Here is a 16,315-nt window from a genome sequence, read left to right on the forward strand (position 1 = left end):
TAATTACTGTGAGCACGCGCTGTCCACGTGGCCGTGTGTGTGTTTGGGTAATGTTGTGGTGCTCATCTATGGAAGAAACTAGGTCAGAAATTCACATCCAAAGTTTTATGACCTTTGTCAAAACTTGCCTGCACACTTTTAAAAAATTTCACAGCTTGACTGCCTCCTCTTTATAGCCCCATTAACCAGATCACTTGCTCTTACCTTAACCAGTGTTCTTAGACTCGTTTATTTATTTATTTTTTTTTTTTACAGTGGGTCCAAATATTTAAAGCTGCTGTAGATAATTAGGCAGTAAAATATGTGTTATTTTTGTCCTTGCTGGGATCTCAACCTCAGAGCTGTGTCCCAGTTTTATGACATTCAGCAGCTCGGTAGCTGAAGGCATTTTTACAGCATTAGAAAAACGAATGTCCCCGCCTCCGCCGCAACCACTTGCTGTTTGTGTGTGTTGTAAATGTATCTGCTCATGTGGTTTACCCTCTTACCAGGTTTGCCGAGTGAGCTTGGCAGTCCTCCAGAGCTTTGTCATCTCTCCCTTACTCTCTGTGCTCGAGGTCTGCATGCCATAGTGCACAGGAAGCACTTCAGCACTCAGGCCACTGTTTAAACCTCTGGACCTGCAAGGTTCTTTTTAGGTTGTTTTTAACTTGATATATAATCTAATTTTTATCCTTTGACAGAGATTTCATGTCCTTAAACTGCAGGTCATTATAGTAAAGAGTCTCCTAAGGTTGCTTTTAACAACAGTAATCCTATGAGAAGAATTTAAAGAAGTGCCGCCAAAGGCTCCTTTTTTTTTTGCTTGGTCACAGCGGAGCTTCCAAAGTTCAGCTTTTTTCAAATAAAAGTGCCTAGCTTTCTCCAACTTCAAGTGTTTAGAGTGAAAGCGAGAAAAATCAACATGGAGGTGCCAGTGAAAAAATGAGTCTTGTTTGTGACTGAATATGAGGAGATTTATGACGTGTTGAAACAAAAAAAATTCGTAGCCAATATTCCAGTGTTGCAATGTAACTAAGAATAACATGTCTATGTTTGGGGCGTTCAGCAGTATGTGATGTGATACCCAGTGTGGAAGCATCCTTATAGGTCTCTTTTGGCCTTGTAATATTATGATTTTTAGATGCCTCCAATTCTGTGTGTTTTTAAAGTGATGTTGTAAAGTGTGTGTTAAAAAAACTGCTAGTTATGGCCTTTAATTTGTGTCATTATGTACTCAACTGCAGAGCTGGGAGAGAAACTTTAAAAGTGTATTCTGTTACAGTTACAAATTACTTCATAAAAAATGGTAATCAGTAACATAGTCCAAGTATCACAATATGAAAGTAATGTAATCAGATGTAATGTAATGATTACATTACATTTAGATTAGTTCAAAGTCACATATGTAAATAAAGTCAAGAGAAAAGCAATATGAACAACATCAGCAACATCACAATAGCATTTCAGAGAACAGCTTCAGAGTTTCAACTGAAGTTCTGATGGAAATGAGAAGTGACAGTAGAGCACATATCTGCAAGGGCAGTGACCAATTGAAAATTTAAAGATCAAAAATATTATTAATTTTCATAACTTTGCAACTGATCTTAGATGCTTTATTATACAGTGTGTCCTTATTAAACACGTTATTTATTTAAAAGTTTGATTCAGCAAAAAGTCCAGTTCTTTGTATATTCATTGTACATTTTGTTCTTGTACATTCCAATTTCATTAACTGATGTTAACAAGTACAAGGAAGAAATATCATTACCATCAAACACAACATTTAAAAAAAAAAAAAAAAGTCTACACCATCTACATGTACATTATGCTATTTCAAAATCCATGTTGATCAAGGCCGTGATCTTTCTTCATTTCACCGATCGACCTTGGGGGGGGTGGCGGGATTTCCCCTTACTGGCTTTGACAGTAGGCATCCCGTGTACCAGGAATCGATGGAGTGGGTGATCGTGGAGGGACTCGTGTTAATTTCTACCAAATACAGGAGGTTCCCAGCTAATTCAGCATAGCTGGCAACCTTAACCACAACGGTGTCCGTGCAAACCAGGGAATTTCAAAGCAATAACACTAAATAATTTGAGCTAAACTAGCTAACATGATTTCCGTGCCTAAATGTTTTTTAAATTAGATGTTGAGTGCTTCAATAAAGACAGCGTCTTCACAACAGGAAGGCATAGTTTGCGATGTACTATGATGTTGTTGTTTTTTCCATTTTCTCCTTTATAGACAAAATAATTTTGAAATGTCCACAACTGTATCGCATTTTTTCCAGCAGACATCATCGTGATAAACAGCCGTTTCACCGTGCCTCTAGTTCAGAATGATTAGAGACAGATGTTATTTGCACATGCACCAAGAGGTGGCTCACGTGAGTCACGACAGCCAAGAGAGAACCAGAAGTATAATCAAGCAGCTGTCTGTGTTGCGTTATGTCAAAAGATAAATTGGTTTTAAATTTAAAAGCTTGTAATCCTGATAGTGTTCCCTTTTTTTTTTCCCCACAAAAGTCTTTTTTTTTTTTAAGTCTGATTCCTTTGTTTTTTGACGTAATTGTAACGGATTACAGTTACCAGTTTTTTGTATGCTGATTACATAACACCGTTACATGTAACCCTTTACTCCCCAAGCCTGCTCAATTTTCCTGTAACAAAATAACATCCACCAAAATGACTCACATAAAAATTATGTTTGCGAAAATACCAGGAGTACAAGTTTAGTGTCACAATTCATGATACTAAAATGATAAAACATTTGTTATTGAATACCCAAATAATATTAGGTCAAATATAAAAAGTCTTCTTGTTCTGTCTGTTCATCACCAAGGTAGGTAACATACTCGATCTGCACTATCCACATTTTCCGCAAGTTGAGAGATTTTTAAAATTTTTATTTATTAATTTATTTAATTTTTTTTGCTGTAGATATTCAAGGTCACACATTAACTATTAGCACACAATTGGATTTAAGAAAAGGCAGAATGCATGCAGCCTCAGTTTAGTGTAAATGCAGCACTGGAACTATTAAAACAAACATTATGTACCTCGAGGTGATCGATGCTGCCAAAATTTCACATATTTGCCACGTCTGCATACAGACTGTTAAAACTCAGGAATATTTATTTCAGATCTTACAGTGAAAATGAATTTGACATGAGCGTTGTGTGGCTCCAGACTCCGCATTGTCGATCTCTGACCTTTAGCCAGCGCAGTACGATTGTTTGCATTCTTTTGGTCACAGTTTGTGCAGCAGGGGATTTGAAGGTTTTCTTTGTCAAGCTGTTATATTCCTCAAAGCAGTCACAGCGATTTGCTCCTATGACTCCTGCGTGCCTTAAGCTGTCCACTGCCTGACCTCTTGGTGTTTACTTTGCATTGCGCTACGTCCAAGCTGCGATTTCCAGAGTGTTCTGGAGTCTCTTTGCCTAGACCAAGCTTGTCGCTCGAATACGTAATATGTTGACCTGCTGTTCTTGTTGCACAGGTTTGTTTGTCAGATGTCATAGCTGCAAGTGCTTTGTTTGGTTCAAGATGGCTTTTAGTGCTCCTAGACACAAATATTTTGATGCACAATGTATTTAATTCTGTTCGTCAGCACCTCGGCAGGCACCCGATTAAACACAGAAGGAGTTTATTCAGAATGGATAAGCATTAAAGTGTTGTTAGCATTAAAGAGATAGTACGGCAGTTTTTCAGCCTAATCTTTATGCAGTCAAACTTTTGGAAAGATTATTTATACAGATTTTGAGAAGAATTTAGAGTTGGCAATATTGATGCACAAAAGTTACATCAATATTTACATGGGTAAATTCGCACATATTCGCACCTGCGCACCATTCGTCTGTTCGCCTCTGGGGTTTTCTTGAGTAGAAGTGTCCAAAATGAAGTTTTTCAGCAACCTCTAGACCACCGGCTTTAAACACAAGTACTTGCCTTTAAGCCTGAAAAAATCAGGGATAGAAAATGTGGACTGCATATATATATATATATATATATATATATATATATATATATATATAAATTGCGTTTTGTCTTATCTGTCAAATATCACAAAAGGATGCAACATAAAAGCAAGAGACCACTTATAAATCAGAAATAAAAAAGAATAATGCTACATTCACAGCACACTTTAATTTTATTCAGAATTTTATCTATAAAGAAATCGGTCCTTGAGATAAACAGTGTCTCCAATTAAGATTCTCTATGTGGGAGAAAAAACTTTAAAGGGATGATACTATTAATTAATTGATTAATAGTGTCATATTTGTTCCTTCCAGTTTATTCTAAGTCTATTTTGTAACTCATGCAATTCTTCTGAATATCACATAAGTCCGTAGTTATGTCCGAGTACGCAATTTTGGCATCAAATCCTAACTATGCACACTTAACCATGAAGCATAGATTTATTTGTTTATTTAAAGAATCCAACAACTGCCTTTAGACTTCCATTGTAGATGAGTTGGAAGTAAACAAGAGTTTCTGTTCTTTTCTCACTGCAGGGAAGTTCTTGTTCGTGGTAAGATACAGATACAGTGGATAGAGATTAGGATGAAACAAAATGGGCTATTCCTTTAATTAAGTACCGTGTACACCAGGTTAGTTCAGAAATACTCATGATTTAGTGATTCATTGTATATATATATAACTCAAGTCTCTCTCAGCTAAACAATGCATTCCTTTGACTTAATCACACAAATCACACGATTACTGTAAAAGATACTCATTGTCTCCCTGTTTTCTTTCTTTATTAGCCTGCAGTTATCTTTTTTTCCCTGCATGTTTTCGGCATTCCTTTTTGCTGGCAAAAACACACATTCTCATTCTCCAAACAACTGGAGGCTGTGTGACTGGAGAAGGTCATCTTGACTCTATCACTAGTGTGGCAAGACAACAGGCTGAACACACACACACACATTCAGACTTCCACTTCATGATGATGAAGAGCTGGGAAGGCTGAACTCCTGGTGTACTGCCCGTTAAAATAAAACTCCACTGTTTTAGGTTAATCCTCAGGAGCAGGGAGCAGCCTTATCACTACTGATCACTTGACTTGGAGAGCAGAACACGGGCCAGATTGCTCTAGATTTATCTTCACTCGCAGCGAGCGGTCCACCGCCAGCGTTTCACGTCTGGGTCCCTGAGGACATTGTGTCCAAAAGTTAATGGCTCAGTGTACATCCGACATAACAGACAGGGTAAAGCAGCATAAACTATTTAAACAAGCTTTCACGCGGTTGCTCTGAACCCTCAGTGATGGAGAGGGAAAGTTGAGGAAGAATGCATACATCTCTGTAGAGCTTCACATCTGCCATTTAGTTATTAGGGGATGGGGACTGCCATCTAATGGAAGAAACATGATTATTGAAATTATGCTTATCATGCAGGCTTGGAGAACAAACTTTGGCCTAATTTTGGCCTGACTGTGTTACTTTTTTCTTTTTAAACTGTCATGTTTTGGAAGTAACTAGATCTCATAAAATGCTTTCATTTGATATATAAAGAATAACAGTGATGGTGTGATGCGGTCCGATGCAAAGCTACTGTTGCGACCCCAGGCTATAACAGCACACTCCAAGTTGTTTTATCCCTCTTAGACCACAGCAGTTTACCAACAAGTACAATTAAATAAGGACTAAATAAACTTTTTTATCAGTTTATAATAACAATCATTGTTGTGCTACTGTGGAACATCCGTGAACCAAGTTAGTTCCCGTTCTCACGTACGTCATAACTCAAGGGTTGACACCCCACATTAGGGTCGCTTCGATTTACAAAGGAGGTTGTGAGAGAAAATCACAATCTCCTGATTTGTTTCATTCAGTTATTTTACAAATTAACAGATTTTGTGTGCTAATATTTTGAAATGTTACTGGGAGTCACATTCAGACAAACCACGTTTAAATTAATACATGCTATTTTAGTCTTGTCTGCTATCTTGACACTGCACTAGTATAGTTAAGCAAAAAAAAAAAAAAAGAAAAAAGTGCCTGTCCATCTACCTCCAAGTTAGCATTGTGTGTCAAATTGCATGCGTGTGAACTACTCTATACTGTTATTGAGTGCTAATACTGACTAGTTTTCCTATTACAGTAAATTTTAAAAACCTATCACATCACCTTCAAACCTACAGAATGCTGGTTTGCGTGCCAGCCTTCTGGATTTTCTAGAGTAGTAAATATTTTTGAATGTAAGATCAGAGTTTTTGATTTGAGACTCGGCTCATGACAACAATCATGACGACAGCAGAAGGTTTTGAGAGAGACAGACCTGTTTAGTGTGCTTATCATTGCTGTGCATAAAATCTCTAACCGCTTTACAGTTACAGACTTGGATGTTTTGGCTCTGACATGCTGTCTAGTGCATGTTGTTTTTAAATATTCCAGATGTACATAAGATATGCAGTGTGCGTGTGAATAGTAATGGCACTTGTGTTACCGCTGCTTCTGCATTGACACGTGAAAATGCGTCAAGTATAAACCAGGCTGATTTGAGTCGAGCCGTATCACACCGCCCCGGCGCGGGTTATTTTTCTGTAACAACACAACACTTCGCAAGGAATTTAAGTTACGCACACTTATGTTACTGACATACTAAATTGTTCAGATGTAGTCATATATTATAAATCTGGAATTAAAAAAATTTTGGGGTGATCAAGGCTTGGGGTCACAAAAAATTTATAATGTACATTTGGGTTTCTTTGTCTGAAAGGATTGGGAACCCCTGTTATAGCAGCTATGAACAGACGTTTTCCTTCTCTCTTTTGATGTAAATAAGACAAAAATACTTGTCGGAAAACTTTATACTGACACTGTAGACTCCTTTTCTCTCCAATCGGGCTGAAGATTTCAACAGCGTTTTATAAACAGAGAAATAATCAATTGAAATATTAAATGCACCACAAAAGATTTACTCAATCTCCACGTTACTGATCGTCGGCTCAGCATTTCACATGTGTGATCACAGTGATAATGCCTGTTTATATTCGTTTGTCAGTACAGATATTTGCTACGTTTAAATTACTGCACCTGTGAATGAAACATAAAGTTATACTCCACGTGAGAGCGGCAGCCAAAAGTGTGGCGGAGCGATTAGGATATGATACATGTGTAGTGTAAAGTTCTGAAACTTTCCTCAGGGGGGAAAAAAATGTTTCCGAAACTGCATCAATATTTTTCCCATGTACATCCATGTTGTCTTCCCCAAATCATTCTCTGCTCTTTCTTCCACCCTCCTTCATCGCAAACCCAACACCCCCCGCCCGCAGACGTGTTACTCTCTATGTCTGTGATTGTGATTGTGGCTGTGGCTGTGGTTTAGAGGGAGATGGGGTAATAGAGAGAGTCTCTAGTGTGGTGCTCTGTAAAGCTGAAAGGAAATCAGACACAAATTTAATAAGAGGTTTTAGGATAAAGAAAGGCACACAGCCTGCATTGTGAGTCAGAGAGAGGAGCCAGTGTTGGTGGAATGATGAATAGTTTCTCTGTGTAAGCAAAGTTGTATTATTAATAAAACTGTTGTCATAGTAGAGCTTTATTGTGTCTTGGCAGAAGTTTTATTGTGATATGCATCAAAAACATGAGAACCGGTTTTTAAAGTCTGCTTTGGGAGTTACGCCTGTTCTCAGTCACTTTTTTGTACGTGTTGAGAAAATTATAACCGCTGAGACTCATGGATCACTCAGAAGCCGTTGGCAGCTGCACATTGTTTTCCTCTTTTTGCCCCAGGCTCCTTTGCACGTGAAGTTCTCGGACTTGTTGCTTTGACGAGTTATAACATGCCATGTTTTGTATTGGTTGGGTGATATTTAGTTAATTAGTGTGCCAGATATCAAAAGTGCACTCTTTTTTTTAATTTTTTTTTTATTACTTATATGCAGAAACTGGCCCCAGGCGTGAACCAGTTTGCCTACACGTGCGTGCAGGAGCACCCCATCTGGACCAGTCAGCAATTCTGGGAGACCACCTTCTACTCTGAGGTGCAGAACCAGATCCGGGACCTGTACCTCAACACCCCTGAGGAGAAGCCCCTCATCACAGCCAGACTCAAGGTAAAGAGATTAAGGTTGTGCTTCCAAAAAAAAAAAAACATGCTTAAAACCAGGATATTGGATTATGATGTTATCATTCGATAAATATTTTTAGATTTGAAGCACCTCAAGGAACTGTCTTGTACCTCACTTGACTGGCTTCACGTGTCTCAAAGGAAACATCTTGAAAGCACAGAGGAAATGGGTGCTAATTGGCCATGACTAAAATGTGGAGAATTTTTTTTTTTTTTTCGAGTTTGTCGTCACATGCATGCTTTCTAACTAGTAACACTATTTGTACTGTATTATGCAGTCAGTGCCTGTAGTCTAAACCCTTAGTCGTACAGCAGCAGCACACAATCTCACCTTGGTTAAAATTTGATAAACCAACACTTTAACGCTTGTGACACCGCTTGAGAGCTGGTGTAAATTGCCGTGTAGTTGCAACTGCATATTCATAATTATGCCAGAGACTCAACCTGTGCATAGATTGAGAGCATCACAACCTCTTTCCTGTTTTTCTCATTCCCATGATCTCTCGTTCTGTTTCGGGTTCATCAGGATCCTGGCTCCTCTTCAGTGCCGGTCCCCGCTCGATCGGAGAGGACGGCTATGGACCTGGCAGCCGAGCAGCTGCGTGCATGGCCGAGCCTTAGCAAGGAGAAGCAGCTGGAGCTGGTGAAGAGTGAAGAGAGCACAGTGTTCAGCCAGGCCATCCACTACGCCAGCCTCATGGTCTACCTGCTCGTGCCTCTGGACGCCAGCAAGAACAAGCTGCTCCGCACGACTGCCCCTGCCGCTGACTGGGAGAGCGGCAGCAACAGCATCGTCACCAACAGGCAAGGCAGTGTGCTCTAGAGTTTTAGTGCAGTGAAAACACTGGCTTTTTTTTAATTTATTTACTGTCCGGCGTTTGTCATTTTAGACGAGTCGCCAGTCTGGAAAGTAGTGATGCAAGTCTGTTAAAATAGCTCACCAGCCTCCAGTGGCCAATTAAATAGAATTAAATTAGCCCTATGTTAGCGCCAAGTGTTATTCTAGGGCAGGATCATGCTTCTTTTCCATAAGCGAGGCAGCTCTAAGGAAGGTGCTGACAGCTCCGGGGGCGTCGTCTCAGCACGATGTGTATTCTAGAGATCCATTTCTGTGCCATATCCTCTCCACCTCGTCCAGCTGGCGCAGTAGCCTCAGCAGAGTGGGTGAAATCTTCTGATGTTCTGGCCCAGTGCACAGCAAGTGCTCAGTCACAACCAAAAACAACAATACTGGGGAACCCCAGAGCTTTGTAGTCACAATAATATGTGCAAATGTTGGGGAATGTTGTGCATAGAGTGGATAAAGACAAGCCAAATCGTTATCTCCAGCACCGGTTTTATTTTATTTATTTCTTGTTCCATCCTTCTTGCCAGGCTGCACAGTAGCCCTTTGAAAACACATTAGTTCCTCATACACACTGGGAGCTTTTAGGGCTACTAGATTCCTCTTCTACTGGCGCTTAAAGAGCAGAAGTGTCAGTTACATCACTCTCCTAAATGCAGACATTGCCCCAACCCTGAGCGAGCATGGTACATTTTAAACTTAGGGAAACTTTGGTCTCAGCTTTGTGTGAATTTCCATAAATCTACATAGTCAGCATGTTTTTTTTTTTCCAATTAAATTAGTCTTACTTCCAGAAACAGTGGTGTGATAAATTTGGTGTCAGGTTATATGCATAGCCAAATTATCGTTAATGTGTACACAGTTTTTTTTTTTTTTTTTTTACTGCTTTTGCTGTATTCCAAGGGGGAAAGCATTATGGGGAGGAAATAGTTTGTTATACTTTTAGCCTTGGGGTTTAAAGAGTGTTTATAGTTCAGTCATAAAATCAAAATACTGGCTAACACTTTATTTGCACCCTGCACCATAAGACTGAAAAATCGACCTCATAAACATCTCGTACGCTGTCAGTAATATAATCAGTATTACGTTGTCATTACAGGTAATTCTCATGATTGCCATCATAATGTTTGTCATGACACGGTCATTTTTTTTTATCATGGATGTTATGACTGTTATGGCTGTAATAACACTGACAAAATAGGTGTTAATGTCCACTCTGACATACTTAATTTCTTCTAAAAGATTATAACTTGCAATGATGTTATTGCTAAATCTATGGCAGCATAGTGGCGCATATTAATAAGCTACTGTTTTACAAGCTGGATGATTCATCATGATTATTATTTTTAGTTGTCCTTTGCCCTTGTACTTATAACTATGGACAAACAAGAATGTATTCATAAGCATGAACAAAAGATATATTTAAGAAAAGAAATTGATAGGGAAAATGTATATGGACAGTATATTAAAAATATGTCTATATAAAGTTTACATAAAAATAAATCAAGTTCTGCCAAAAAACAAAAAGTCAGGCAGATTGCATCTGCTGTCATTATAAAAGACGTCGCCATCGCAAGTAGTGATCACGGTGAAGCTGAAGGAGCTCCCTAAAGTTGTCAGGGACAACATTACTAAACAATACTCTAATAGAAAAAGCTGCAGAGCCATAACTAATAGCTAAGATTGATATCCCTGTCAGTACACTTGGTTCAGTAATATGTAGGTGGAAAGTTTATGGAGCCCCAGCGAATCATCCCGGGACAGCAGGAACAGCATTTACACGGAGAACAATAGGCAATGACCTGCACCGCAGTCAACTCCGTTCCTACACTTCACGCAATTCTCCTCTGCTAGAGGAGAAGCCCAGAGATGTGCGTCTAAAATTTACACACAAGCATTTAGACAACTCTGAACTCTTCTGGAAGAAAAGAAGAAACAAAAATAGAAACATTGACCGTATGCTTGCTGTCATGAAATCTGGATGGTTCCATAGGATGAGGTGCTTTATTTTAGAATTGTGATTGAATTTTTTTTGTATCCGAGCTACATTAGAAATATCTAGCGATAAAAAACCCACACTTGACAGTCAATCCAGAATAAGCATTTTATATGACTGTTATAAAATACGTGTAGTATATTTCATAACATCAGTCATAAAACTCTTTCCATGTGACAAAGTTGTTATAGTATATATCAATCATTATAACAGCTATCATGAGAGTCATAAGAACACTCATGTTATTTATGATCTTTTACACCGTGAACTCTTGATCAAATCACAGATTTATGTTTACACGCTCATTCTAATACTTAATCTTCCTGACATGTCACAAAGGGACTTGTGTGGAGGACACTCCTCATAAGTGAATCAAAAAATTTGTTGATGTTTCTTGAGGAGATTATTTATGTAGCATTTTTGGAAGGAGTCTCCAGTGTCAGTGCTTTGTAATAGTCAGAGGTTGGAAGTTTTACGACACAGGAATGCCCTCAGGATAGAGACGTTTATGTTAACATTTTAGAGAAAAAAATGTGTATAGCTGCTACACCATAAGTGATAACAGGAACTTGTTTCCACAATATTAAATGACAGATAAAAAGTATGTTTATTTATAAGAAAATAAGAAATAAGAAAATGGAATGATTGGCAAATTGCTATGATTTATGGGGAATAAACTTCAGAACATGCTGTTATAGGAAAGCTATCAATTCTGCTTTATTAAACCACCCCATTGTTGATACTGTTTCTATACCAAAACACCCGCAAGTGATTTAATCATTGCATATTACATGTTTATGACATTTTATATGGCTATGTCAGTCTGAGGACACAGTGCTCAGGAACAGTAGTATTAAATGCTGTGATATTCACTGCCTGTTATGCTTACAGCATCGCCGGCAGTGTTGCGGAAAGCTTCGACACTGAGAGCGGATTCGAAGACTCTGAGAACAGCGACATCGCTAACTCGGTGGTGAGGTTCATCGCTCGGTTCATCGACAAGGTCTGCACTGAGAGCGGAGTCACCCAGGACCACATCAAGAACCTGCACAGTATGATTCCAGGTAAGAACTAGCTCAAGGGGAAGATGCTAGTGAGTCATATTTATCACTTTGTACGAGCTTAGAGCACAACAGCAACATAACAGACATGTGCTGAGTTAAACTATCTTGTGTGTATATGTGTGTTTAGGCATTGTGGCTATCCAAATGGAAACTCTGGAGGCTGTCCACAGGGAAAGCAGGAGACTTCCACCCATCCAGAAGGTGAGCATGGTGTTCAGGTTTGCTGATATACTAGGTTTAGAATCATAATCTTTTCAGTGTCGTCTTTGCTGTGTCACGTACTGATGACTAATTTATCCAGACACTTTCTGTTTTGAAACTCCTAAATCTCTGGTTTAAATTTCTGGATTTGTTACATGCCTGAGTGAGCATGCTGTACACACGGCAGGGGGGAAAATGGGCCACGGTTCTTTTTTTCCACAAACATTTTGCAGAAGATTTAAAGTTAGGACCCAGTTCATGTTAATACACTTAACACTGAAAGTTCAGTGAGAGGCCATTAAAACAGAATGGACCAAAACTGACATGTCATTATTTGAAGAAATCTGAAGGAAAAGCTCTACAGTATGAACTTAACATGCATGCTCATTCAGTCTTTCCTTTGTTTGTTAACTTTTTCATCATTGGGAAATTAAATATACTAACTTTTCATGCACCTTTTTATGCTTGGCACATTTTTCTCAGTGCAACAATACCCATAAAGTGTCCAGGCTGGAAATGTGTGTGCAGAATACAAAATACAACACCTCCTGTTAGAGGAAAATAATCAGTGACAGGGTGGTGTGATGAAGTGGAGTTAGCGTTCCAGTTACACCATGGCTATTTGCCAAGGCTAACAGGTTTTTCTTTATTAAAGAACGACACATTGTTCTTTTATCCATTTATTGGTACATCTAATGCTATGGAATGTCTACGAAACGTACATCTTTTTTGAAAAAAAAAAAATGCAGCTTGTCACATTACCAAGGAACCACAAAGAGTAAACTCCTCAGTCCTGAAGATGTCAGAAAACTTGAAGTTATAGCTTGACATCTGACTGGTACCAAGCGCTGACACTGGTGACTCCTTCTATAAATGTTAAATAAACTGCTGTTAAAGAAAGTAAATCAACACAGCTGCACAGGGGTATAATTCAAAAATAATAAATAATGATATTTATCATTAATGTGCTATAAAATTACAGATCAATTTCAAGTGACTTTATTGTCATTTCGACCATATATATAAAATTGCATATCAATTTCAAGTGATTTTATTGTCATTGTCATCAACCATATACAGCCGGTACAGTACACAGTGAAACAAAACAACATTCTCCAGAGCCATGTTGCTACATAAACAACACAGAGCTACATGAGACTGCACAGAACTAAATAAGCCTACAGAGACATACACAGGACTGTATAAAGTGCACGTGTGTAAACGTGTGCAACAGCGCAAGACAGTACAACACTTACTAAACAGAACAATGGCACAGTAAAGGACAGTGCAGTGCTAACCAGTACATAGTCCTTGTATGGAATAAAGTGCAAAGAGATATTGCGCTATAGTAATGTGTTGTAAATATAAGCATAACATACTAATTAGCAGCAAAAATGCAGGTGGTCAGTACAGTATTTTGTTTACAATGTTTTAGGAGCAATTTAAGAAAGAAATGTGCAGAAATCGGAGAGGTAGTGGAATGGTGTTCAGTTGAGTGTGCGTGTGTGTGCGCGCATGCATGTATGTGTGTCTGAGTTGATGTCAGTCCAGCCTCTGGGTATTGAAGAGTCTGATGTGGAAGAAACTGTTAAACAGTTTGGCTGTGAGGGCCCAAATGCTTTGGTGCCTTTTGCCAGATGGCAAGAGGGTGAAGTGTTTGTGTGAGGGGTGTGTCTGGTCTTCCACAATGCACTGCTTTGCAGCGTGTGGTGTAAATGTCTGTGATGGAGGGAAGAGAGACCTAGATGATCCTCTCAGCTGTCGTCACTATCCGCTGCGGGGTCTTGGGGTCCGAAATGGTGTGATTTCCAAACCAGGCAGTGTTGCAGCTGCTCATGATGCTCTCAATAGTACCTCTGTAGAATGTGGTGAGGATGTGTGTGGGGGATGAGCTTCTCTCAGCCTTCGCAGAAAGTAGAGACGCTGCTGGACTTTCTTGGCTATGGAGCCGGTGTTGAGGGACCAGGTGAGGTTCTCCGCCAAGGAATTTGGTGTTCTTGATGATCTCCATGGAGGGGCTATCAGTGTTCGGCAGAGAGTAGTCGCTCCGTGCGCTTCTGATGTCAACAACCATCTCTTTGTTTTGGCCACGTTCAGGGAAGGTTGTGTCACTTGAACTTGATGATGTGTTTTGAACTTTGCGTTGCTGCACAGTCATGATTCAGCAGCGTGAACAGCAGTGGACTGAGCACACAGCCCTGGGGGGGCCCCAGTGCTCAGTGTGGTGGTGCTGGCAATGCTGCTCCTGATCCGGACTGACTGAGGTCTCCCTCAGTGGCTAGGATCAAGTTGCAGAGGGATGTGTTCAGTCCCAGCAGGCTTAGTTTTTCCGATCAGGTGCTGAGGAATGAATGCTGAACTGAAGTCTATGAACAGCATTTGAATGTAAGTGTCCTTTTTGTCCAGGTGGGTGAGGGCCAGATGGAGGGTGGTGGCGATTGCGTCGTCTGTTGAGCGCTTGGGACGATATGTGAACTGCAGGGGGTCCAATGAGGGGGCTTCCCCCTCCCCAGAGAGGCACTAGTGATAAATAAGTGTGTTCTAATTTTTCCCGTCTGTCTGTGTGCCTTTTCTGACCTCAGTGAGCTGTTTGGAGATGAAGAGAGAATGCAGGATAGGCAAAAAGTGATGTGGGTGTTGCAAGGCCGACAGGGACTCGTAGCTTGGGCGAACTTCATGGAAGACCCTCATAATGACCTCCATTTCCTCTGGCCTTTTCTGTGTGATGTGAGAGCGGTCAGAGGTTCTTCCAGGGTTCCTGTCCTCATAGCAGTCATTTGTCCACTGGTCTCACAGGCTCTGGCTATGGGTTTCAAAAACCTGAGCTTTTACAAGAGAAGGTCGTTCTTCCTGATAACCCTGAAATTCTTACAGTAGACAAGAGCCTTGTTTTACAAACTCGTCCTTTGCTCTTTTGCTCACATATTTCTTAATGAGCCGGACAAGGACAGAGCACAGCACCAGCTGACAGCGCCCGGCTGAACACTTCTTCAGTGATCTGGACAGTGTAAACATAACCGGATAATTCGAGCAACGTTACTTACAGTCAACAGAGATCCTAATCATTTGAAGTCTTCAGATACGTCGTCCAGGCGCCGTAATAACAACTTGACATTGTTTACATAGAATCAGACCATAAAGATTGAGTTGTGTTTATAAATTGTCCACGTAAAGCTGTCATTCTTTGCAAACCATTGAACTCCATGAACTCCTGGTCTTGGTGTTTTCAAAGCAGAACATTCTGGCTGTTTTGAATAATGGTGAAGTGTCTTCACTGAGGGAGACCCATTGTCAAACTCAACAGTACTGTGTCAAAAGTACTGGCTTTCAAGACAAAGGAATGAGAACTAGGGTTGTTGCGGTGTATGATCAGCCAGCTACCTCATTGTTGACTTTTTCACAATATTGATTCACATGCATTTCCATCTATTAACATTTCATGTTTTTGTACCTGATCAAGTTCTTTACTCCAGTGGTTCTCATCCTTTTCGTGTCTGATTACTACTCCGCAAAAATTTCACACCTCTTCCCTTTGGACCCGCCCTAAATCTGGCTTGCTCGAAGTAGGTGTAAGCTTTCTCGAACTAGGTGTAACTTGATTTACAAATAGGGTTGTGAAAGAAACACACGATCTCCTCTTATGTTTCATTAAATTATTTTACAATTTAATATTACAGATATGAAAAAACAGGATTTGTGTGCTAATATTTTGAAATGTTACTGGGAGTCAGATAAGCCACAGTTAAATTAATAAATGATATTTTAGTCTTTTTCACTATCCTGACATGCAGCACTGGCCTTGTTAAGCAAAAATAGACAAATTTTCCTGTCCATCCACCTCCACTAAACAAATATGCATTGTACCTTAAATAGCATGCATATGTACTGCCCTGGACCGTTATCATGTACTAACACTAACCAGTTTTCCTATTACAGTTAGTTAGAATTTTAAAAACCTCTCGTGTCACTTTCAAACCTACCAAATGTCTGTTTTTTTTTTTTTTTTTGTTTGTTTTTTTTTTAACCAGTCTTCTGGATTTTCTAGATTAGTAAATACTTTTGAATATAAGGTCAGAGTTTTCACTTTGAGATCCGGCCCATGACAACAATCATGATGACGGAGAAAAGTTGCAAGAGGCAGAACTCGTCAGTG

The 16,315-nt window shown here is 39.6% G+C and overlaps 1 protein-coding gene across 3 annotated transcripts in view; it reads left to right on the forward strand.

The window, feature by feature from the left end:
• Nucleotides 1-16,315, forward strand: part of sbf2 (SET binding factor 2) — a 126,619-nt gene that overhangs the window by 84,473 nt on the left and 25,831 nt on the right. For all 3 annotated transcript variants that reach the window (XM_034308662.2, XM_026930509.3, XM_026930510.3), the window contains exons 18-21: nucleotides 7,873-8,043; nucleotides 8,584-8,861; nucleotides 11,789-11,961; nucleotides 12,089-12,162. In XM_034308662.2, the coding sequence (XP_034164553.2) occupies nucleotides 7,873-8,043; nucleotides 8,584-8,861; nucleotides 11,789-11,961; nucleotides 12,089-12,162 (696 nt within the window). The remainder of the gene's footprint in view (nucleotides 1-7,872; nucleotides 8,044-8,583; nucleotides 8,862-11,788; nucleotides 11,962-12,088; nucleotides 12,163-16,315) is intronic.

This window comes from Pangasianodon hypophthalmus, chromosome 11 (genome assembly GCF_027358585.1).
Source record: "Pangasianodon hypophthalmus isolate fPanHyp1 chromosome 11, fPanHyp1.pri, whole genome shotgun sequence".
Taxonomy (NCBI): Eukaryota; Metazoa; Chordata; class Actinopteri; order Siluriformes; family Pangasiidae; genus Pangasianodon; species Pangasianodon hypophthalmus.